This window comes from Myripristis murdjan, chromosome 9 (assembly GCF_902150065.1).
Source record: "Myripristis murdjan chromosome 9, fMyrMur1.1, whole genome shotgun sequence".
NCBI classification, from domain to species: Eukaryota; Metazoa; Chordata; class Actinopteri; order Holocentriformes; family Holocentridae; genus Myripristis; species Myripristis murdjan.
Genome location: NC_043988.1, coordinates 14,999,827 through 15,025,674, shown reverse-complemented (window position 1 = coordinate 15,025,674; position 25,848 = coordinate 14,999,827). Strand labels below are relative to the sequence as shown.

The window sequence follows — 25,848 nt, the reverse complement described above, 5'->3', positions numbered from 1 at the left end:
AATAATACACCATGCCTATGTGCTATTCAAAGTTGGATCATACACTTAATTTGTTGAAAACATTGCAAAAATCATTACCATCATAAAAACATTGTTTGGGTGTGAAACCACTGAAACATCAGACTTACAAATAGGAACAAAAAAACATGTTTATTAAACAGGCACTGATTTGTTTTGGGACATGTTCGGGAAACTGTTTTGACTTGGTTCAGGACTCATCTTTCTGTGTATAATCCTCGCATCGGAGAAAAAGAGCTTTGCAGGAGTGAGTTGCCTGCATGCATGGTTCACGGTTAATTTATGTTTGGTTTTGTTACAGTAACTACACTCATACTGTGCAGTCAACTATTCAGAAGATCCCTACAGTATCTATAAACATTGGCAGAGTGAGACACGTAGAATAAAAGACCTGCAATACCTCCAACTGGTTGACACAATTTGGATGGCAGAAGACAAACAATATATTCAATCCATTTCTTGGCCCCGATGCATTTAGTAAATACAGCGCCTGGTTTGTAAGAGGGATGTTGACAGAAAATCAAAAGCAATGTAGCAGCAGCGTCCTATAATGGAGACTTAGCTCTACTTTACACTCCTCTTACAAAGATCTACGATTTGAAAACAATCAATCCCTTCATGAGAGCTTGTTATTTTCTCCTATAATAAGAGTAACGGCTTTTCATCATTCCTCCACTGCAATGATTGTGTTTACACTGGAAATATAAGCATTCATGGCATGAGCACTGAAAAGGAAAAGAGAATATGGCAGGGTTTTTTATTTTGGAACATCCCACTCTTTTTTTCATTCATTCACTTCTCTCTCTCTCTCTCTCTCTCTCTCTCTCTCACTCTCTCTGTCTCTCTGGAGTTTGTTTTGCTGTCGTCAGATGTTATTGAAGACTGGAAATATCTTCGTGGCGTATCGGCGGCTCGCCGTGAAGGTGGCACAGCGTGGCACAGAGCTGCGGGGTGCCGGATTTCTCTCCATCGCTTTAATTTGAGGCAAAGAAGCTTGAGATTTACCAAAGAGTATTTCTGCAATTAGGCACGGATGGGGAGTCTTAGAAAATCTCCCGTACCAACTTCTAGGGTCCGCTGCTGTTCTTTCTTTCCTGTTCCATCACGCCCGCCTGCCTGAGGTCACTTTGCCAAGACCTCCATCTATCTCTGAAAGTCCCTCACTCCCTGCAACCTGCAATAGAGTTAACTGTTCTGTTCATTTTTCAGGCATTGTGATGTGATGTCTCAGGTTACCTCACATGACATAGAAACATCTGGAGTCTCTGTCAGGCCAGATGCTGATATAGCAAATAAGCTTCCTTGGTAAATGGTTCATGCTTTGACTCAGAGCAGACCGGTGGGCCGGAGGGAGTGTTTCTTGTTAAGGCCCAATAACAGGTTTAAGGGGACACCCTATGTCTCTTTGTGCAGGGCCCTGCCTATGGCTCAGCCGCTATCAGTCCCTGTTATGTTTCTTCTCACAAATGACCGTTTAACCGTCTTTTCTGCACCCTGACGCCTCGCCTGTTATTACCGCCATTGTCTCTCTTTCTGCTGTATACATGTGTGAGGCTGGGCCCTTTAATATGCGGAGAGCTTTTCCTAGGCTTTCCTACGGGCACACTGGTCTGTGTTTACTCCTCAGTCAGAATGCCTCCTTTCCACAAGTTTGACATGCCTTTTTGTTGCCATGGTAAGCCCTCCCTTAAAATATATATTTCTGCTTTTGGCCTGGATGGTTTTTTATCTCAGTGGTTTAGAGCCTGTTGCCCCCAGGGCCAGATTTAAATGTGTGTGGGTCTTCAAGGATTTCTCTGCAGAAAAGCCGTTTGGATTGCAGCCTCACCGCCATACAAGTGCGACCGAATTGTGTCATTTCAGGTTTTCGAGCCATCGTTGGAACCAAAGGAAAGTCCAAAAGAGAAGCAAAAAACACAAGACAAAAGCTGATGAAAATGGACCAGATTGGATTATGTCAGACTTGGCATGTGCCCCGTTATGAGGGAAGTCTTCGTTCTGTCTTATCACACTCTGCCTTACAGCTAAATGAATAAAAAAAAAAAAAAAAAGGAAAAAAAAAAGCAAAGCACAGCTCGGCTCCTTGGAAAACAACAGCCAGATCGTAACTGTAAATACTGGCTTAAAGTGGTGTGGGCTCCACATAATTTTCAGCTTCAAAACAGGAAGTGAGAGGAAGCAAAAACCTGCACTGTATGACTACAGCAACTTCAGGGACACAGGCGATATTTCGAAGCAATTGTAGATGGGCAATTTTAAAATTAAATCATATTTATTGCATACTTTTTTTCTTATTACCCCATTTAGTCACTTGCACAGACTTTAATTACTACATGGGCCTCTAAAGCATCTGCCTATGGACCCATAAGTTCAGAGAGCACTTAATGTGAACCCCTGCATGTAGGTGACCTTAACTCCCAAGGTGTATAAAGAGTAGACATACTGTATAATCTGAGAATGTATGGAAAATCAAGTGTAATCTGTATGATTAAAATCTGAATGGCAGAAAATACACAAATGTGTCCATTGCCTGTCACACATCTACTCAGCAGAGTCAACATGGCAGAGTAAAATTGTAAGCACCACTTATGGAAGGAATAGATCAAAGGGTGGGTCTCTATGGGCAGGGGGACCGCAGCCCTCATGATGTTTATGCCCAAGGATGTGTGCTTTGAAACTAAAATGTCAATCTCTGAATTTATATTTCCTTTAAAAGAATGTTAGAGTATATCATTTTTGCAATTTCATAATCATGTGTTTTGTTTAGCTTATTCCTCTCTCATTTCCACATCACTTTTAATTAGTGTAACTCAGCCTTCTTGTCTCCAAGAGCTGGGAGGCTGTCTTTTCACACCATGCAAACAGGTAATCAAGACTGATTAAGCACTGAACATAGCCCTAATTGCATTAGATCTCAGAAGCACATTATAACCACCATAACTGCAAACACACCGGGTCTCTGAGAATAAAATTAAGGTTTAAATATCAGAAGAAGCAGTAGCAGCAGCAGTATTTACCTCCAGTGGCAAGAAAGAGAGAGAGAGAGAGAGGGAGAGAGAGGTTGTGATTGATTGCGTGCACTAGTTTCCAAATCCAAAACCCAAATCCATTGCCACAACATATTCATGAAGAAATCCATGAGCTGTTTTTTTATATCATTTTTGTTTTTCACAGAAATCACTCTCAGTTAACTCACTACATATATAAATGGAAAAAGGGTAAGGCTAGTAAAATCGCTTGCCATTACTGAAACTGATACTTTTAGAGTGGAGAAAACCTGAATCTCTCCATATAGGATTTGATCCTGCATGTATATGCACAATTGATCTCTAACCTCTCAGACTCACTGGCAGTAGTTTTCACTGTGCAGAACATTTTATCGCTATTAAATGTGCTTCATTTTTTCCACATTTTTGTAGAAGTCAGAACAAAATTGATTGTGTACAATATATCGTATGTCTGTGTTGTATCGACCAAACATGACCTCCTCACTCTGCCATGTCTGAACCATTCCTGTATCACCGTGAAGCCTTTTAAGTGTGCTGTGACATGTCCTGAAGTCCTTGTTTAACACCTCTTTCTCTGAGTCCAAGGTGTGAACTGATATCTAGTGTCAGCTAGCGTCAGGGACAGAGCGGCTGGAGCGAGATAGCTGAGGTCTGTATAAACGCAGAGGCCGTGAGGATTACCCCCAAGGAAGAGAGGGGCGCACGGTGGAGAGAGAAATGGAAAATGGGAGGAAATGGAGAAAGAGAGAGGGGAGAGGAAAAGAGCAAAAAGGGGGTTTAATGGTGGTGGGGGGGTGTTGTCAATTTTCTCCAATTTAGCTCAGGAGGAAGCTATTTTCTTGGAATTAGATGGTCGGATCAATGCAGCTTTCCAGCCATTTATTAGTCCGTGGTGACATCAGCTGTTGCTGCGTTCATCACTAGGGCAAAACACCAAAAACAGTATTTTCGCGGAGACAAACCTTATCACCACTTGCGAGTTAATTATACATTTAAAGTGGGGGGCGAGAGTTCAGCAATGAAACACTTTAATTGAGCCCTTTGAACTCTGCCAGGAAAGAAATCAGGGCTCTTAATCCCAGCCCCTATGTGATCATCGTAGCCTGAGGATATAGACCTCTGCGTCCATCGTCTTCAGTTCAGTCAACTGCAGCACCATTACTAATGCAATCACCCCTATGATCTGAACTACAGAACCTTGAACCAAAATAAATAGATAAACATGTCAAATATATGGTGCAGAAGAAAGAGAAAGAGAAGGCGTGAATGAGTCATCCCAGCGGGGTTCATCCTATGTAGACCTATGGAACTCTTCCAGCTGGTCTTGATAGCCTAGGGTGATGTGAGGTATGTGATACGAGATCTTTTTGATCATACTGTAAGTCATGCTCCACTCATTAGTACAGGTCATGCACCGGGCTTCAAATAGTTCACACTTTTTTTTAATATCATTTTACCCAGAGAGACCAGCACAGAAAGAGCAGGCAAGAAAGTTGTGCTATGCATATTTGTAAAAAAAATATTGACTGATTGCGTAATATCTGGTGTGAGTTAGCTGAATATTTCAGGAAGCGATTGTGGGTGTATGGTGTGGATCTAAAGGGCTTGAAGAAATCTTCCTCTGAGGATAACAAGTCAACATCTGGAACATAGCGGATTGTGCAGAGATCCATTTTAGTATTCCCCGAACCCATAAACACTCCGATCAAGGGCCAAACACACCTCTGTTTCTATCTCCGAGAAATCTATTGCCACAATTTATCAACTTTGATTGGTTAACACTTACACTCTTAAAATGGAGCCCTTCATAATTTAGAAGCTGTTCTAAATGCAGTTGGCCGAGCCACATCTAAATGTTTAAAAGTCAAGTGAAGGAAGGAGGTGGTTAGACCTGAAGTTATGTCCTCCAAGGGAACTTTACAAAGATCCTCTCACAGATTTATAGCCACTTACCTAGGAGCCTGAGTCGATATTCATAAACATGGCTTCAAACAAAGCCCCCCATCCACTATCCCTGCTTGTAAATAAATACAGATATGCCTCTTTTATAGACAGCGGCAATCTAAAATATTACCACCAGCATAATTTTACCACACACATTAATATTTTACGGCACATTGTATTTTACCACATTGAATCTTAAACTTTCATGGCTGGCCCCAAGGATTTTATTCCTTGGAAGTCTGTATCATTATCAGCCAAGATGCATAGCAGGTACAGGAGACGATTGCCTTGCTGTTCCACTCTTCGTCATTTCATAGAATAGATGATATTTTCTCAAAATCAATAGAGTCAACACTGCTATCCTCTTAGTTTCACAGCTTGTTAACTCTTTTAGAATTGAATGACTTTGTAATTGACTTTTGTATTACGGGTTCTTATCCAGATATCTGCTATAGACTCAAAACTACACGAGCTTTGGTAAAAGGCTAGCCAGTTGGCTGCTTTCTGCCCGAGTGAGGGAAAACATGTCAAGCCATAAATGGCATTATCTCTCTCACTACTCTGAGGGTTTATTTTGACATGCTGTATAACAATCCAATTCAAATAGTTTTTGTACTTCTTACCTACCATTTCAAGAAACCCACCATCCATAGACCCATTTATAATGTGGTTGTGTTTGTTGTGCTAATGACCTATTAAATCTATTTTGAAGTGTTTAGTTTTTGCTCTAAACAAGTAAAACCCAACCTGTACAGTATCTGCCTCATTATGATGGAAATAAACTCTAACATCTGCATGTGTGTATTTGCATCTGTGTATGTGTATGCATGTGTATGTGCCTGTGTGTTGATTTAAGTGTTTTTAGTGTCAAAACAAGTCTAATGAGCTTGCACAATAATTATCAGCCATTCTGCTCTCACTTTTGCTAATTGAGGCTTCATATTGAGTTAATACCACTGCTTATGCACACTGTTTTATAGTTACCAACATGTTTGGCCAGCAATTGTACTGTCAATAATTTAAGTATTTAATTTGTGCTTGTCAATGTTTTAGTATCTCCCTATCAACCATACTTATGAGCTTTGACATTTCTCCCCAGATGAGGTTCTTCAGTCTGTTTTGTTTTTATGGATTTTGCTAATGCTTGCTGCAAAACAGCCATGTAATAGTTTCAAAGTCAAGAAGGACGAATACTTGTCTCACATCTGACCTGACTTCCCTTACCTTTGAATTCAGAAGTGCTGATCTAAAATCAGATTTTTCCTTTTGGCAATTAATTAGGTATACCACAATAAGGATTTGTGTAATGATACTAGATCAGCAGTCTCTCCTGAACCCCTTTTGCAAATGCAGGTGCCAGATTGTGTTGTAGTTTCTATAAAATGAATAATGTGTCTTGCGGTACTACTGTATTTTACTGTATGTTATGCAAAGGTTTTTCCATATAGCAGGAGAAATATTACTAAAGAAATGCTCCTCTCTTTTTACATTCTCTCTGTACATCTGTCTATCCCCTTTCTCTTGCACTTTTTTCTAAGTTGTCTGTCTTTTCTCTTTCTGTCTTCTTCCTTTCTCACTTTGCTTCATGTATCTGAGGCGCTTTGTGAAATGCCTGTCTTATCCAGGTGAGTATGAGCTGATCCCTGGGCCCTTTGCTCTTGTCAGGAATCTCCCAGGCTATCGGGGCTCTCTCGGGGCCCTGTTTCACACACCAAATTGATGTCTCCGACTGGAAATGACACTTTCAGCAGGATTTGCCATTCTAAACCTCCTCAAACCTATGTGATCTCACCCATTCTCTCTCAGAGGGATTGGCTTGAAATGCATCGTAGCTTCAAAAGCCAATGAACACGGCATGTTTGAATGAGAAGGTGATACATTTCCTATCAGGAAAAAAAGAAAAGATATTCTAAAATGCTGGCAATGTAAAACAGTATTTTTTTGCTCTGAACAAAGACCATCAGTCCCATGAATGCGTAGCTATTGCCTGGGGAAATGCATGGGGGGCTGTGGGGTTCAAAGGGAGTGAAACTAAAATAAATCAATAACCACATACATTTTCATGTTTAGGTGCTTCTCCACCGTTTGCTTCATCTTGTTAAAACAACTTCGAAGACACATAAGGAATGTAGTCGCAAGCTATCAGAGCTGTTCACTCATCCAGTCCATCATCTGAGTTTTGTTTCTAACAGTCTATAAATTACAGTTTCTGGAAATTATGCTCAGACAAAGATGTTTTTTTTTGTTTAGTTATTGCCACAAACAAATATTTTTCATTAACAAAAAATATCCCGCTGCAAACAGGCACTAATAGTCCATGGACCCATTTGATTATACCATTGTAACTGTTGAAGTTTACTATCCACTGACACATTTTAGCACAAAACAACACACATGTCTATGTCTATCTGTTTAGTTATTTATCTATGCTGTTTATTCTATGCTAATAGATCTACTATTATACATACAGAGAAAAATGAATTCTAAGTATTTCACCTAAAAAGCTATTTGCTTTTGACCATTCAGATCTTTGTGTCTTTCCTAGCGCCCCATTTAAGAATGCAGCACTGTGACCGTTTAAGGGCTAGTGATGATATAATGTGACACTGGAGTAAAGGAAAGACAGAAAAGGTGTGACCAAGAAACCCTCCCTTGACTTATTTTTGTCTCCGAGTCTTTCTTAGGGCTGTGCGTTTCTCCTAGGGGGCTCTACACACCGGCATAATGGATGAGGGCAAGGGTGTGAAAGGCGCACCTTAAGGCTCCTCATTCAACCCTCCCATTCTCTCCTGCGCACACTCTTGAGCTGTGAAGGCCCTCTTTCTTTGCCCTCCTAGTATGGGAGCCCTGTAATAGGCTCTAATTGATAGGGAGGTGTTGGGGTCTTTCTGCATGGGCTGAAGGGATGAGAGAGAGAGAGTGAGAGAGAGAGAGGATTACATGTGGGCATGTGGGGAGGAGTGGAGGACGAGGAGAGGCTGTGGAGCGGTCTAGGCCCCGTCCGTAATGAGTCATTAATTTCCTAGCGGTTTTGTGGCGGTTGGCTCATTACTGGTCTGCAGAGGAGCAGGAACAAAGCTCTGGGTAGGTAGGAGGTGAGCTTAAATAGTTGGGGCTCAACACTTCCGAACAAAAGGAGGAAGAGAACATTGAATGGCACTTGGAACAGATGCAGTAAAAAGTGGCAGATGCAAATTGCGGAGAGCAAGTCCTCCTTCAAGCACTTTTCTCCTTTTACTTTGTCAGACTGCAGCCTGCAGAGAGTCTAATTAGTTAGCGAGGTGTTTCACTTCTGATAGGGCTGTGTCTCGTGTTATTGTCAAAAAGAGGATTCATAGAAATGGGAGGAAACGCATATGTTCCACAGTCCCCAGTGGAACTCGCTCACTGCAACAGTTTCACTGATTTGATAATTTATTTTTTTCCCCTATAGAAAACATACCATATTCCGCTACTTTCATCTGACGTTGCATATAGTTTAACTGTGGAAAATCAGTGTAAAGTTTAAACATCCGTGTAATTATTTGTTTATTCATTCATTGATTTGTTTATTTATTTTTAATGTATTCATCTATTTTCATCCCCACCCATAGGATGAATGACTATGGTCAAATTGGCAGTGGCTCTAATGAAAAAGCCGTTGTTCCTCGCTTTGTGGAGTGTCTGGATGGAGTGTCAAAGATCACTTGTGGGGCAAACCACAATCTGGCACTAAGAGGTACAGTAATACACTGTGTATGCCCCCTCTGATACACAACAGCAGTTCAATCAGCATGATGCACACCATGTTGGATATAGTAGGCAGTTGATAGCTGATATTGTTAATGATCATTAAATAGATATACAATTAAAATATCTGCTCTATTAAGATGTAGTCATCTTTAACTGTCCATGTCCATATCACCCTTATAAGGTTCCACATACAAAAATAAATTCATATCCATGATCTGACACACTATCATGCATTATAGATTTTTTTTAATCTTTTTTTTTTTCTTAAAATGCACCATCACAAATCAGCTGGCCACTATGTTTTAAAAGTAGTGTTGAAGTCATTAGTCATGAGCAGTGACTCTGTGCTTCAAAGTTCACCTCTTTTACTCAGTTTTATGCGAGTATCAAAGCCCTCAAGCCCTTGATCGGCACATCACCTGAGAGAGAGAAAGAGAGAGAGAGACACAGACAGACAGAGAGAGAGAGGAAGTGAAAGAGTGAGAGCGAGAGAGAATATGGCCCTGGCTCCTGATCCATAACAGTCATTGCCTGTTACATACATTTCAGGATTCATTCAGGCTATGAAGATAATCGAGGTAGTCGACAGTTTCCCCTGCAGCCCAATGGATTTATGATAGCACTGTCAAGAAAATGAGGCGAAATGACACAGTAGCTGACTTTAGCTGCAAATAATGTGATAGGCCGTACAGTGGTGCAGCAGCAGCTGCTGTCATTGCAGGTAATAGGCTATAAAGAAGCCTGATAGCAATACCTGTCATTTCTTAATGGCTGACTTCACTGAAGAGCTTTTGTGGCCTTTAACATGAAGATAATAGAAGATACAACAAATTTTACAGCTTTTGCGTTGCATCCATAATTTATCTCCGGAGGCCCCATGCAGCCACACAACAAGGACAACATGCTCCTAGAGGTGTGCTGGGGAGAGACATAAGATGAGCTGCAGGGGGTTAGAGGCCCCCCGTACTCTCAGATTAAGGGAAGAGCTGCTCGGTTTACAAAATCAGTCTCCATTATCATATACCTGTCATATCCGATGATAATCACTGCTAACTGCTTCATATCAAAAATTTTTTGGAAATAAAAGCTTAAATATTATATTGAAACAATACATTTACTTATTTAAAGAGATGATCTGTTTCAATGGATTGCTTGTTTGTTTTATCAAGTTCATTGATTAATTTTCTGATTGATGGCATGCAGGTGATGGGAGGTTGTTTCAGTGGGGCTGTGGACGGGCATGTGGGAACACCAGGAATAACATCCTCTGCCCAGAAGAAGTGAAGTTGCCTGATTCAAATGTGAAAGACATTGATGCAGGATGTTGGCACAGCTTGCTGCTTACAGGTTGGTGTGAGTCTGAAAACTATTTATGCAATGTAATGTAATCACATAGCTTGCTGCATTCAGCAGAGTCTACAATACTGCATGCTGTTTTTAATTTTTACCTTGGACCTGCATGTACTTTGTATGCACCAAACACACATGCATATCTTTTTGTGTGTGCTTCCAACATGATTCCATGAGTTTCTCAGCCTGTACAGACATGTGTGTGTGTGTCTGTCTGGGCGTGTGCTTTTAGCAGTGGTGGCCATCTATCCACATCATTCATTAAGAGCTCTCCCAGGCCTAGTGCGGCTACATAAACACAGAGGTTGAGGCCATGGCTGCTCTTTCACCCCACCGTAGAGAACTTCAAAGTCACTTCTCCTCACATAGCAGATGAATGCTCCCTGTCTGCCTGGCTGATATATTGGCCCCAGTTGCAGTCTTCTCACTGTACTATGGCTGCGACTGAGGCCCCATCATGGAGCCAGAGCTGGGCCATTTGTTAGTTTTAGCTGTATCTCCGAGACCTGGCTTTAATTCTGAAGGGAGGACATCAATCCTTTTAATACAACACTTTGTAGAGTCGTTTTCCTGTGTTGCTAATGCCGTCTATTATTAACCCCATTAAAAGTGTAATACAATTTAAGTAGAGTGCTAAAAGTGGATCATTTGTTGCTCCGTTCTGTTAGAATTAATTCTCAATTTATGATCTAAATGATTAAAATATAGGAGTCACTGCACTAAATGAGATTCTTAAATTGCCAGGCATACATTTACACATTTTAATACAAACATTTATGAGCACATTCACATAGACGTGTCCAAGTACACACACACACGCGCGCACGCACATGCACAGGCACATACACACAGAACTGCTATGTGTTGCATTTGCTCTTCTAAATCCTGTAATGTCCCCAGTTTGATCCCTAGCTCCATTCTGTCATGAGGGAACAGAAATATCCATCTCCAATCAGGCCTTAATGAATAGCCTGATGAGTGTCGGGCAGAACTGAATTACCAGATAGATTTGAGAAGAAGTGAGGGGGGTGCATGAGGGGAGTGTAGTTGGAGGGTCAGTAGAACAGGACACATGTAGAAATTAATTCTCTGCGAGTTCAAAAAAGAAACTGGCTAATTCTGTCGTACAAGCCTGATGGAATCGCCTTATCTATTGGTATGAGGTTTCACTTATTAGGGTCAAACTGTGGAGGAGGACGCATGAGGGATAGAAAAGAGGGGTTAGGGAGAGCAAGTCAAAGTGACGAGGGGTGAGAATTGAGAATTGGAGAGAAGGGGAGAGCGGAAGCGAGAGAAGAGACGGGGCAGAAAAATGATAGAAGGATGGAGCAAAAAAGAGAGCAAGAGAGGCAGGGGTATGAGAGACAGCTTGCCTGGGCCAGAGCATATTGAGGGCAGCAGGTGGAAGAGTGGCACAGTTAATTAAAACGCCTGCCTTAATGTCTCAGCCCGTCACTCCAGGGAGAGAGAGAGAGAGAGAGAAAGAGAGAGAGAGAGAGAGAGAGAAGAAGAGACTTGCCAGGCTTGAGCTGGGCTGCACCCAACCAGCCATCTAGACAGCAAACTAACCATCCAGCCAACCCACCAGGCCACATGTCAGACAAGCCCTGACACTATGCCCTTCACCCCCCTTCATCTTCAGCAACACACACGCAGGCATAACACACATATTCAAACCCCTCCCATCTTGCCCTGGTGCTTATCCACACACCCTACATGCGTGTCCAACAGCCCTCTGTATTCAGACGTGCTCAAAAAAATAAACCTTGCTCTCTTTAAAAAAAAAAAGGAACAAAAACACACTTTTGATGATGTTCTTGTGCTCAGCAGCATCCGTAGCATGCCTCTAGACTTCCAGCCTTGCAGCGTAATCTGTCTTGCTTTTAATAATTCATAGACTGCACAGGCTGTGCACTATGTACTGTATGTTGGAGGGTAATGGGGATGTTGTGATATTTCTATCATGGCCTGTCTGGAGCAGTAAGCGAATCAAACCACTAAAGATCTGATAAGCAGTCTGTTCGGTGTCAGGGCAGCGTTGGCTTTCATCGCTGCCTTAGGTGGACCTTAATAAATCCATCTTGTATCCGTTCTGTATGCTGCAGTCTAGAAAATGATGATAAATAGCTGGGATTTTTAGCTATTTTTTTTTTAGTGCAAGGTTTCAGTGTACACCAAATTATTGATTTATGATATCGCATAAAGCCACAGGCACACCTGAGCTCATTCCATAGCTCACCAGTCTACCTCACCGCACTGTTTTGAGATCCCCTGGATTGTGCAGCTTCACTGTACTGTAATATCTTGCAGTGTGCTTCATTCTTACAGGGCACCCCTGCAAAAAAAAAAAAAAAATATATCAACCTCACCAGAATCATTTAACCTCATAAAATCTCCTTTTTCTACTAACAAGTGAAAAAAAAAAATCTGCCAGTGGGCTGACCTGCCTTATTCTATCATCTTTCAAGACATTCTTACCTGTTCCTAGAAAAATTCCCGAATCAAGTGAAACTGCTTTGGAAACAAGTAGGATTATCTCATCTCTTTTGCAGTGTTTTTTTTTTTTCACCTTTGGAGATTTGAAGATTCAGAATGAGACTAAATGACTAAATGTTAAGATGAAAGGACAGTATATTTAATAAGACATGAGAAAGAAAAAAATGTGTTAAAGGGAGAGAGAAACAAAGAAAGAGTGGGAGCATACATCCGGGTTGGAGGTGGGTCCAGGGCTGCACAAAACGCCATGTTGTTTAGCTAATGTTTTATCAGGCTTTGCCGTATCACCATGGATTGCTTTGTCAATAAGCAGCCCGTCGCCTCGGCGAGCAAGAATCTGAGATTGTCAGGCTGAGTGACAGGCTGGAGATGGCAGATAATTCAAAGAAATTGGAAGTGTGAAATCTTTAAGGGCCACTTCTTAACACGGCAAATGCCAGGGTATCTTTCCATCAGCTGCTGCTCTCACAAGCCACAGCATTGTTAATGGTGGCCTGTCTGTCCATCAAGACCGCTTCAGGAGGGATTTAGACCTGTTTGGCGCCTTATCTCTGTGACTGCCTCCCACTAACCTGCCCACTGCACAGGCCTGAGTGATGCGTGTGTGTGGTGTGTTTATGTGTGTGTGTCTGTGTGTGTGTGTGCAGGATACATTCCGTATGGCTGTTGATGGTCAAGAATCTGCGCCTCCATTGCAATATATATTTCTCTGTTCGTTTGCTTATTTTTAGATATTGATTTTATTTAATTATCTGACCAGCAGCATGTTTGTTTGTCCATCCAAGCAGCACTTGTTAATGTAGCCGTCAACGTTGCTGATTGACCACAGACAATAGCGGTCAAGCCTCTTTGTCCAAATCTGTGTGAGTTTGTGTCTGTTGCGGTCTCTCTGTGTAGATTCAGGATAGCTGTGTAATAGTGTATAAATATTTATTCCAGTTGAGCACCTCCAAATGGACACTGCCAGTCACTGAAAACCGGGTAACTGTTTATAGTTCAGATTTCATCAGATTTATGCGCATGAAAAAAGTTTTTAAATATCCTAATTAAATATTCACATGTATGTTTTTAGATACATGTTGATACGCAATTTGGTAACATGTGTATTGTACAGTACCATTTATTGTTCTGTATGCCCTATAGATAAGCTGTAAGTGATTCTATTCAAATCCACTCAAACATGCCAAATAAAGATTTTCCCAAAAGTGCAAGAGGAGGCAATGGAATCAATGTCTTCTATGAATACACATTTCATTAATAAGTTGAGATCTGGGGCATTTGAATACCCAAAATTAACCTAAAAGTAATTTGAAATATAAGTTAATTATTAGTTTGATAATGAGGTTTATGATTAAGAAGTTAATAAAAGAAACAAAAGTACTTTTTTTAGTGTTGGAAAAGAAAACTGAGAATCCACACAGGAGTAAAGAAAGACAGAAAATGTATGTGTGTATGCGCGCGTGTGTGTGTTCGTGTGTGTGTGTGTGTGTGTGTGTGTGTGTGTGTGTGTTCACCCATTTCACCATAACTGCCAATGTTACAGTCAAAGAGCTGTTAAGTATTAAGTGTTGGCTGAGTGACATTCTGGCCTCTCTGTCTCTTTCTCTCTCTCCCTCTCTCTTGCACACGCACACATGCGCACACACACACACACACACACACACACACATACACATCAACTACCCCCTCCAATCCACACTTTTTCATTCAATCACTGCAACAAAGTTAAGTCAAAGGAAAAACGAAATATGTAGGAAAAGCAGAAGGGGACAAGAGGAAAGAAGAGGACAAGAGAAAGAGGGGGGGAAATAGATCCTCCACATCTGCTAATCCAAAGAAGCTTAGACTCTGTCCTCTGTTTGTATGTATAGAGAAGGAATGAGAGGAAAATAGACAGAGATGGGATGGGGGGTAGCGCAGAGAAAGACCCAGAGAAAGGAAAAGAAATAAACAGAGGGAAGAGAAAGAAAGATGTCCCCTATTTTTCCCTTGTAATGGTCTCAATTCTCTGCCAGAGCTCCCTGTCACAGGGAAGTAGTTCCCAGGCCGACACCTCTCAAGCTGTTCAAACATCCATTAGGATGTTTTGTTTCACACACGCCACAAATAGAGAAAGACGAGAGCAAAAAAAGGGCAGAGGATGAGAGGGAAATTGAGGAAGACAGAAAAGCGACAGAGAAAGAAAGACAGAAAGAGAGAGAGAGAGAGAGAGAAAAATAAAGGAGGAAAAGGCGAGTGAGTTGATGGGAACAGCAGAGAGAGGAGGAGGAGGGGAAATTTATCAAGAAACTCGTGTGATATTTAATGATCCTTGTATGTGGAGAGGGAAGACCACACCAGCTCGTTCTCCTCCGCCAAATACCGATCCCCTAACTTAATTTCCTGCTCAATTGCTGTTCTATAGTGCATAGTACAGTGATACAGGCTGGTAATATAGAAAACAGATTGCCTGTGCGGCGGAGTGGATAAGGCTGAGGCTTGTGCTGCTGGAGACCTGCAGTCTCCAGGGGGGTCTTGTCGGTGGGCTTCACAAAACCAACAAAGCCCATCTTTCCCAGCGACTGGCAGCAGCTGGCAGGTAGATCTTGAGGCAGTGGAGGTGGGGTAGTGGGGTCTGTGTGTGTAAAAGTGTGTGTGTGGTGTACGGTGTCTTGCTATCCTTTGTAATGGAGAGTGCCAAGGTCTTCCATCTTGTCTTTGCCCCTGTGCTGTGACTCCAATCCAGTCAAAAATGTAGACTTGCATTGATAGCAGCCATCAATCAGTGCACAGAGAAGTGTGTAACTACAAGCTATAGCATCTGCTCATACAAACACACACACACACACACACACACACACACACACAGGCACACATTCCATCAGAAATACATACATTACACCTTACCGTGATTGTATTACCTACTGTGAGAGATGATTTGACAAATCTTAGCAGAAACTTTTGCCACATCTATTCCATGTACTGTGTCAACTTTACACCAGCTCCGCTATTTAAAAACGAGTCTGGACGCCATAAAAACCAGATGCACACTTACACACACACACACACACACACACACACACACACCCAGTTGTTCCTCTGTTACACACATCTACACAACCTCATCAAACAAGAAGACAGTAATAACGCTGATTGTTTCACTGATTGGCTGAGTGATTTTCCAGCTAAACTCTACATAATGAGTCTACCTTTCAGGATAAATCAACCTTAATGTGATAATCTGCCGAATTTTCATACAATATGTTTGTTGTGCTCTTTTTATCCCTAACACAGCAGTGATTTAACTCACGCTCTGTTCATGAAACTTCTTAGATGCTCTAGCACCCACTGTCGAGTAGATCTTAAACAGGAACGCTGGTCTGACACACAGGAAGTGATGCATTTTACGGCAGCTGCAGCAATAATGATGTGTTTGGAATAACCCGAAGAGGAACTGGATGAGTAGCATGAGCAGCAGCAGTCACCGTGGCTGAACAGATAAGGAAAATACAGCGCCTAAGGAAACTTTAATTTAATAAACAGAAAATCCAAGGAGGAAGACGTTACAGTTCTGAAGACACTGTTTAACTGTGAAGTGTTTTTTGGGAAGTGCAATGAAAAACCGCCATGGCAACGACCACTTTTCTCCACAGTTACCACCCAAAACACAACCAAAAAACAAGGGAAAAAAACAACTCGGGAATGTAAATAGTTCCCACTTTAGGACTTATTGTCATTATCCATTAAGCAAAAAACGGGCTGGTACTTTTAACTCTGTTTGTGTACCAACACAGACAGTAAGACATTAATCACTGATTGATTGTGATTAATGGCCTGACTGATTGACTAGCTGATGAACTGAGTCTTCCTTTCAGGTTGAACCTGCCTTGAGTCGTCTTTGTCATGATGTCGTTGTGCCATTGAACACAAACTAGGCCAGTGCAGTGTATTCTTGTCGTGTCTATCTGCACTGACGTTACTTGTATCCCAGCTCCCTTGGAGTTATTATTTAATGCAGGAAGTGTCACTAACCTAGTTGCCATTGGGTTTGCGCTAATGTTAGCAATGTGAACCTCCTCTGACCTCTCAAAGTGACAGGGTTTTGTTGCGTAACAATCCTGTGTAATGAACTTCCTCCCATGAGACGTCATTAAGGACGGGAATGTTTGTCTTCCGCTCGCACCGAAATGAATATTCAGCTATTATCACTGCACAGCATTCAGATCTGATAGGAGTTTGGGGTTTCAATTTTCAGTTTCAGGGTTTCGTACAGAAGAGAGCTTGAAACCCTCTCCAGATGGGTTTTATTTGCTGTCTCTACGTCTGTCTGATCAGCCACTGGTTTTCGTATTTTAGCACATCTAACTGTGTTTTGCAGTTCGCAGACAGCTAAGGACATCCCATTGTCTTGCTAGACATATTTTTATTCAGCGTATGTTACTCAGACCTTTCTCCCAAGTCTCTCGTTTACCCAGATTTACATATTTGTTTTGACTAATGTCCTGTTGCAGGCCACTAAAGATCTGTAATAACACTGCTAGGGTTTCGGCGAGGCGGGTGAGCCAGGAACCGCAGAGTAAAATAAGACGCGAATGGAATAGAGTTGTCAGAAGGATTTCCATCACACGCAGTGATCCTGGGGACATTTGAACAAAAGTTTTCTTTGATAAACGAACCCAATTGGTTAGCTTATCGGCTGGATCAACACTGTATGCCTTTCATGGCTCGTCTACTTTTCCCATGTAGGAGGCCTCACAGAGGGAGAGTGCTGCGTGAGTGTGTGTGTGTGTGTGTGTGTGTGTGTGTGAGAGAGAGAGAGAGAGAGAAGGGGAGGGAGAGAGAGAGAGAGGAAATATGTCACAATGATTATTTGAATTCCCCTGTTTATTGAAAATGGCTGAATCCAAGGTTGATCCTTTGCATTCCAAAAATATTCACAAGAAAAGGAAGGAAGAGAAGAGAGCACTCTGTCCTTGTGGGGGGATGGGACACTCCATCTGATGCCTTGATTACAAATTCCCCTCTGAGTATCATCATCCTAATAGTAAATATAACTACAGGAAGTAATGATTTCTGCTGCAAATTATGTGGATGTTTACACTGCTTGCCGACTGAGCAATATATTCCCGATCAAAGATAAACTGTGCGAAAGAAAAATAGAAGTTGCATTAGGGAAACAGTGGGAAAGAGGAAATGGTGGGTCCCGGCAGACTGATGTACCTTGTAAAGCAATCCCTCCCCCCCTTGCTGCACGGAGGGACTCACTGCCAAGATGGCTGCTCGAGCTCCAGGCCTGCAGGGCTTGACCCTGTGCATGCTGCCAGACACCATTTCTCTAAATCCACCCTCAGTATGAATCTTCAGACCTTGGCATAATTCCTCATCCTTCCTGTCCTCCTCTCTACATCTCTCTCTCTCTCTCTCTCTCTCTGCTTCACTCCTCTCTTATTTTCCCACTGTGGGCCACGGGGAAGTGAATGTGTGTATGTGGGGGGAGGAGGTGTGTCATCTTCCAAATTCCTGTGAGTTTAAGATAATAAGAGAGACTGTTGTTTTCGAGGAGGAGTGTTTCATGGAGCTGGGGTGCTGCTGGATGTCTGGGGCCTCTCTCTGTACAAGAGACAGGTCTGTCCTGACGTCATGTTCTCAGCCGCTGATGCCTCCTCCTTGGGCTTCTCGTGGGAAGAGCCTCCCCTGGAGTCTGGAGCTCTCAGGCATGGTGGCGTTAGACTCTGGAAAACTCACTTGCTTGTAAATAGAGTCTAACGTTAAGTGTAGTTCAAGGGAATGACATACAGAGAGGTTTTTCTTGTGGTCTACTTGTTGACCTCATAGTGAACTTTGCTGTAAGTGATCCAGCATGATCAGATCATTTACTGAATCGCTATGATGAAATTTGGGCCACACAGAGGCACGTACAGGACCTTTTGCAGGCTCCTCCGTGCAGAATGGCGAGTAATGGATTATGTTTTCAAGCGGATTGGCACATATCTCAAATATGTAAAAACATGTTTTATTTTGCAGAAACAGTTTATTGTCTGTATATATGAAAGCCAAACACTGGACCAGCTATATCCAAGTTTAATTGCTCGTGTTGAATATTATATGGCTTCTGAGTTTAGAGAGTGATTTGAGTTGACAAGCCCCCATAATACATGCTGATTTATCGTTTTAGAAAAGTGAAATAATAGGTTTTCTGTTGTAGGCCAATCATTGAGAGATTTTATTGGATTTTTCCTCCCCTTTTAATAACTTTAGCATTATTTTGATTTCACAGCGCTGTATATACTACTTGCTTGTTCTCATGGTCTTTATTTTCCATCATTCACAAAGCAAACACCGAAAAAAAAATCCATTCCTGCTAGTCACATTATACCGTCAAATCCCAAGCCTGGCCACGGCAGTGTTAACTACTGTAGCTTGGACTTGAGAGTGTTACAGGGAGTTTCCCTCTTTACTTTTGCCGACAAATCTCTTTCCTCTCGGTCCATGTTTGGAATCATCTCTTGCTCTCTGCTTCTTTTCCTCAAAACTCCATTTGTTCTTTCCTTTTCTATCTTCCCTCCACAGCATTGGGTAAGTGCTCAAAGGGAGAGGTTTGAAATCAGAGGCTGAACTTCAACCGCCAGAGGTTATGCTTATTCTTTATTATTTTTTTTTCTTTCTCTAAGCTCTTTTCCCCTCTATTTCTCCACCACTGGGTTGAACCACCCACTTAGTGTAAGGTCACCAGCTAGCCAAAGCTGAGGCCGTTCAGTGAGGCTGCTGCAAACTTGGCAGAGTCCTGGTAAGACTCCCCGCTGCTCCATGGGACATACCAGCTCCTTTGCCAAGTCAAATAACACATTTAGTGAATTGGAAGTAAGATTTAAGTGGGGCAGCACAATGCGGTCAACTCTCTCATCTCTTAGCCAGTCCTTCTCTTTGTGTGCTAGACTGTGAAAACTGCTCTTGTTCGGGATTTAATCGGGACTTTCTTTTTTCTTTTTTTTCTTTTGCTTTTTCTTTTTCTTTTTTTTTTTTTTACTTGCCGATTACTTGGAAACAGGTCAATTGGGTGTGGAGGCTGTAAACTCCACCCACCAGATTTTTTTTCTAACTTAACAGCATTTTTTTTTTTTTCTCTTCACTCCTCTCCTTCTCTCTCTCTCTTTCCTTGGTCTCCCCTCCTCCTTTTTACCAGCCTTCTTTCTCCTCCCTGTGTGTATAAGAATCTCGTCCAAAGAATTCAATGGCCAAGTTCAGGCCCTTGAAGAGATTGGCTTTGATTCCAAGGCCCTGTTTTCTTCTCTTTGCTCCCCCTCTTCTTTCTCTCCTTCCTTTCAAAACAGTGCACTCCGCACTTCACTGGTGGTGACACTTTTCACCTCTCCCTCTCCGTTTTATTTTAATACATGCACATAAAATATTGTTGTTGTTTTTGTTTATTTCTGTCATATTCATGTGCTAAAAAAAATCAAGTTTCCCACCAGTCTACTTGAATTCTGTGTTTGACCGATGTGGCCCTGACATAATTACACGATTGAAATGCATGTCACTCCAAGAATGTCATGTCACACTCTTTTTAAAAGACAGTACTGTGAATGTACACAATACAGGTATATTGAATTCAGAATTTATATTTGACAAAGGATAGAATAATGTCTCCCACACAACTACAGTCTCTGTCCAAAGAGTTTTATTATTCATTTTATTCATAGTTTTGGGTAGTTGTTTTGTTTTGAGAAGGAGCTAATAAAAAAAAAATAGATGAAAAAAACGTACTCAATATACGTCTATCCCCTCCTTTCTGTTCTGTATTATGTTCCTGACTTGTATGGTGCTTGAAAAAATAAGGCTGGTTAACACACTTGTAGATAACTAGGCTGATACTTGGATTGTGGTCAGATCCACTGAAGTCAAGTGTGATAATGCTTTAAACCAGGTTTTTCCCAAAACAAATGGTGTTAATAGGAAATCAAAAGCAGCTCAAAAATTACAGACAAATTATTTGAAGCTATACTTTCAGCTGAAATGTAACGAATGCTTTTCCGTAACGAGCGCGGTACATTCAAAGCCCCAAAGCCATGTCTGTACTATGAATATAGTATTGCATCAACCTCCTCTGTACCCTAATGCAATTTATTTGTAGCAGAAAGCGGTACAGAGATGGAAGAGAGTGTTGAGTCATAGAGAAAAATCCTGGCTTCCATATTTGATAAACAAAAGTTTCCTTGAATAATGAGAGAGGCGTAAAAATGGAGTGAGTTTTCAGTCTGGAATCTACTTCCATTTCCAAATACAGGTACATATATTAATTTTTTATTGTTTGGCAGATATATAGAATCAAAAATTGTGACATTGCACTTGCAGTATGTAGAAATACCATGGAAAAGACTTGTATATTCTTTTCTTATTCTTTTATATTATTTTAATATATTTCTTTTCATTACGCTGTAACCTTTATTTCTGTGTCAGATACTATAAATTAAAACAGTGAATAAATACATTAGTTTTGATAAATCTTTCATCAACATCAACATGTAAATTAATTTGCAAAGGAATAAACGGCATGGTGCTTGGTGGACTGTCTCAAACTGACTTGCTGTTCACATTTTAATGGGATTTGTTTTTGCTTACTGTATCTACAGTGTAGGGATGGATTGATGCATGGAAACAACAGCAACAGAAATTGTACAGTACATGGCCTGCGAGGCATGCTTCTCAAAGACTGTTATGATTTGATTACACCCTGCTTACTGTGGGTGGACAAGACTAGTTTGTAAACACGCCATTAATCTGTCATCATTCATTATGCAATTGCATTGATCACATCCGTTGTATCTATCAAAATCACTTAGCTATAGATTCTTCCATCTTTGTGACTCCATGTTATCACAGCCACAGCCAAGCAATGTCTTACTATGCATCTTTTCTTGTGGTGATGTCAGTGTCAGACTTTCACACGTTTTATAACTGTGTTGTCATGTACAGTGTACGGTATTTGAAAATCTGATACATGCAAACATGAGGGATCTTACAATTAAATAATCTCTTACTCTACTGGCATTTTTGCAATTTCTCTCCCCACTTATATGTGATCATGTAAGATCCAGAGTAAAGCTAGCTTGATATTGCATGTTGGTCAATGCCTGTATTTTGTACCTACAATAACTTTTAAACTGACAGATGATTATTTTCAATATTTTGTCTTATATATAAATGCACATTTAAATTTCAGCTCCACAACCTGAAGGTCACAGAATAAGCTCACTCTTTATCTTGAGTTATCGTGGTTTTTTTTTTTTTTTTTTTTTTTTTTTTTTTTTAATGTAAAATAATTGAGAATTTATTGAGATTAAATTTGTTTTTACGTTTTGATGATTTGGGAAAGAACCACTGACTTTTAAGTGTCCTATTCCGATTCAAAGTCATTTCACAATCACTTAAAGTAGAAGTAGATGTGACAGTTTGTGGTGAAGTGGGTATAACAAAAAACTACAAAATTGCCACACATCATCCCAAAATAACTTCTGGACTGCACTGCATGTCACAGATTGATGACACATAACAGTGTAAGATTATGCAAGGCTGGAATTTTCCTCTTAGTCCAGAGAAGGATAGATGGTGCAGAGTACATGTCCCATTTTTTCCACGCTTGTTCTACTATTGCCACATTGTTTCTGCACCCCAAGGGAAACACCAGAAAAAAACCTTCTGGCTAAGACTGTAGCACATCTCTGCTCTGGTGGACTGCTGTATTCAGACAGCCACTGTATGGCAATAGTACAGTAGCTACTAGTCAGTGTGGCCAGGCATAGTAAATTGGGGGCAGAGGCCAGAGGACCGTTGTAACACATTAGCTGGTGCCATAAAGAGGTCACACTCAGCAGCGTTAGCCACTGTAGATGTTTGTCAGCAGGGTGAGGGGCCGTGTGTGTGTGTGTGTGTGTGTGTGTGTGTGTGTGTGTCTGTGTGTGTGCGCGCGCGCCCACGTGCTCAGGCTAAACAGTTGAATAGAGCACAGTGACAGTTCTTGACCTCCCCAGGGTGTACAGCCAGTACAGCCATGGTTCAGAGTTCACCTGCAAATCTGTGCAAGAGCCCAAAGGAAAAAAAGGGGGAAAAAAAGTCATAAGCACGTTCAGCAAAGCACTGAGAGAATGGGTTGGATGAAATGGAGGGAATTTAAAACTATAGTAAAAGTTGAACAGAAAGAGAAGAAAGCAAAAGAAGCAAAAGAGGCACAAGAAAGCAGAACACATGGATTTAAAGGTAATATCCATCCTCAGACACTCTAACATTGTTAGATATTCATCTGTGTTCATCAATACAGAGTTAGTTTGTAATGAAGTGTTGCAGTTTTTTTCCTCAATCTGCTTTGTCTAATCATACTTCAGTTAGTAATGTGAGACAAAATGAGACATCAACTCGAGGATGCGTTCATTTTGTCCCACCCATATTCCACCATGTCCCAGAAGTCCCTCCCAGCTCCTTAACCTAACCTTAACCGCATTGAAACCTTACCTACCCTTAACCATCTTGACCCTACACCTAACTTAACCATCTGTAACCCGATACCTAAACTTCACCTTCAATCAACCTGTTTGGTGGGCTGATCACTGCACACCATGGTTAAATATGGGTACGACAAAAAACAGCATCAGGGCATATAAATGTAGCATGCTAGCCAACTGGTGTGTGAACACTGAGGCACATCTGTGATTGTAACCATCCTTGTTACTTTGCATTCAACATATCTTGTAGCAGTGTTGAGTCTTGTTGAATTTTAGTGCAAAATGGTGGTTCTAGAAAGTAAGTGGCACTGAGGTTTAGGCAAGTTAAAATTTTCCTGCAAACACCATCAAACTCTTGTCATCTATGGGCCAGTGTACACATACACGGGTATTATTTAAAACAGAGAGATTTACCTTCGTTTGTGCCCTTCTTTTACACACAAACGGCGAATTCGCCTGTTTAAACGATTCTTTCTGAAAACTCTGGCCAGAGTGGAGATTTAGGAAAACTCCTGTTTCGCGTTTGCATGTAAACTGAGAAAAACTGAGAAAAACAGAGTTTTAGGCAGCCGACGTCACATTATGCACCATCTGATTGGCTTGCATGGCTTCCTCCTTCTTCCTACACTGCTGCCCATAGCCTTGGCGTAGTTATGATGGCGCTTGACGGCGTATTTATGCGGGTTGATGTAAACGAAAACTTTTTTGAAAACTATGCAGTGTGCACAATGTTATTTTGGAAAACAGAGGGAGGGAAATATTCGTTTCTCAAGATACCTGATTATGTGTAAACGTAGCCTTAGTCTGGGTGGTTATTTGCGCAAATATAAAAACGTTTACCACTAAAATACACATTGGACTGTTTTTGGAGCATGTTAAAGCTAAAGATCTTTTCTTGAAACAAAAGAATTAAGTAGGAAGTTAGTACAGTAGAGGGATTGATGAAAGGAGGATCGGAGGAGGAGAAATAGAGAGAGAAAGAGGGAGAGTGTCAGGAAGGAGGAGAAGGGTTGTGGAAAGGAGGTAAGGGATTGAGGGATCATGAGGGCAGGCAAAATCTGCAGGCAGCACTGAGAGTCCAGCTGGTCCCCAGCTTCCAGGGTCTACTTCAAGGACCTCTCTTTTTCTCTTACATACGCACACACACACACACACACACACACACACACACACACACACACACACAGTGACTCTCCATCATTGCTCATTGTCCGGCTCAGGCCTCTCTATATCCTCTCTCGCCACATCCCCACCCACCTTCCCCTTCTCATCCTTTGCTGTATCTGTCATTTTCTCCCTCTCTACGTTTTTGATCCCATGGCTGATAATGATGAATTTCCCTCAGCTGTATAGGAGTTAGGGGGGAAAGTTTGCTCAGCAAAGTTTTGAAAGTAAAGTGAGGAGAGAGCTGCTTATGATATTAGTGCAAGTTCAACATGATACTCAGCAAAGACAAAGCCATTTTTCCTCATTTAACATCTCCTGTATGTCTTCTGCAAAATAAGCTTTTTAAGGCAACATACTGTTGTTTTTTCACTTCTTGGGTAATTTTTACATCACACCACTTTTTTAGATAATCCATAGGACATTACAAATTGCCTGGCTCTGCCGCTATGATTTTAGCCCAGATCCCTTTAATTGAAAGGTCACCCACCAATGTCCTTAAGTCAGCAGAAACTACCAAATATTTGAAGCTAGGAACCAAATTAGGTCATAAAAAATACACCGATATGGCTTGATGTCTTGATGCTCTGTGTATTTTCTGCCAATCATCAAAAATATCACCTGAAAATCACTGGAAAGGTAAATCATCGGCTCAATCATTGCAATTATTATTTGGTTATTAAGGACATGAATCTGTATGACATTTGAGGATTTTCCAACAATTTTCTTAACATTAAAGTGTTTACTGACATGCCACAGGACATCCCCTTCATGAAACTGCCAATGTGATTTAGCCTTATAGGGGATACACAAGACACTATCTCACAAATACAAGCTAAAGCTGTGTCAAGGTTTTAGAGACCTGGCTAATTGGCCTAAAGCTGATACCTACAGTAATTTGATTCCAAAGCCTTCATTGGTCCTCCTCTCTCTCCAGGATTATGTGCAGGTTAGGGAGCTAAAAGAGTGTGGATTAGGAGGGTCGTTCCTCCATGCTCGGTGCTTCTCTTAATGTGATTAGGCTTCATCAGGCTTGTTTACTGCTAGCTAGCTCATTGTTGAGACCTGACAAAAGTTCAGCCCCCTTCAACCCACTTCCTGATGCCTACACCCACACACTCATGCTTAAGCTGTCAGCGCCCCTGCTCATCCTCTCACAAACAAACAAACAAACAAACAAACAGACAGTATAATGCATATGTACAATCCATAGCAACTTCTCAAATATTGAGCACCGCTCTCCGACATATGGCCAGACCAGTTATCTTCCTCTTTCCTTTGACAATTCAATTACATATAATACTTGTGGTAAGTACAAGTCTGCAGATTTAGGCCTGCAACAATGGATTGAACCCTCACCCGTACGCATATCGTTCATCTTAAGGACACCATTAGACAATGCTCGATAATATCAGGTGTCTGTCCGTGTCCCCTTAAGCTAGAGTCCAGCACGGCCATCTTGAAGCATCAAGCACCGTCTTTCATTAGCCTAATGAAGCCATCTAGACAGCCTGTGTGTACAGAGCAGGGCGTAACTCCGTCTGACTTCCCAGCTCTGCACTCCATCAGTGGTGAATGAGCCTCTGTGTGGCCTGAGGGGGGTGTGACTTAGACTTGGTGTATCATTAGCCATTGATGTTATTGGCTCATTATCTTCCAAT

The 25,848-nt window shown here is 41.4% G+C and overlaps 1 protein-coding gene across 5 annotated transcripts in view; it reads left to right on the top strand.

Annotated features, from left to right (window-relative positions):
• LOC115364632 (protein pim1-like) overlaps positions 1–25,848 on the top strand; it is a 329,092-nt gene that overhangs the window by 120,747 nt on the left and 182,497 nt on the right. For all 5 annotated transcript variants that reach the window (XM_030059144.1, XM_030059145.1, XM_030059146.1 and 2 more), the window contains 2 exons: positions 8,564–8,688; positions 9,906–10,049. In XM_030059144.1, coding sequence (XP_029915004.1) covers positions 8,565–8,688; positions 9,906–10,049 — 268 coding nt within the window. In that variant the 5' untranslated portion in view covers position 8,564. The remainder of the gene's footprint in view (positions 1–8,563; positions 8,689–9,905; positions 10,050–25,848) is intronic.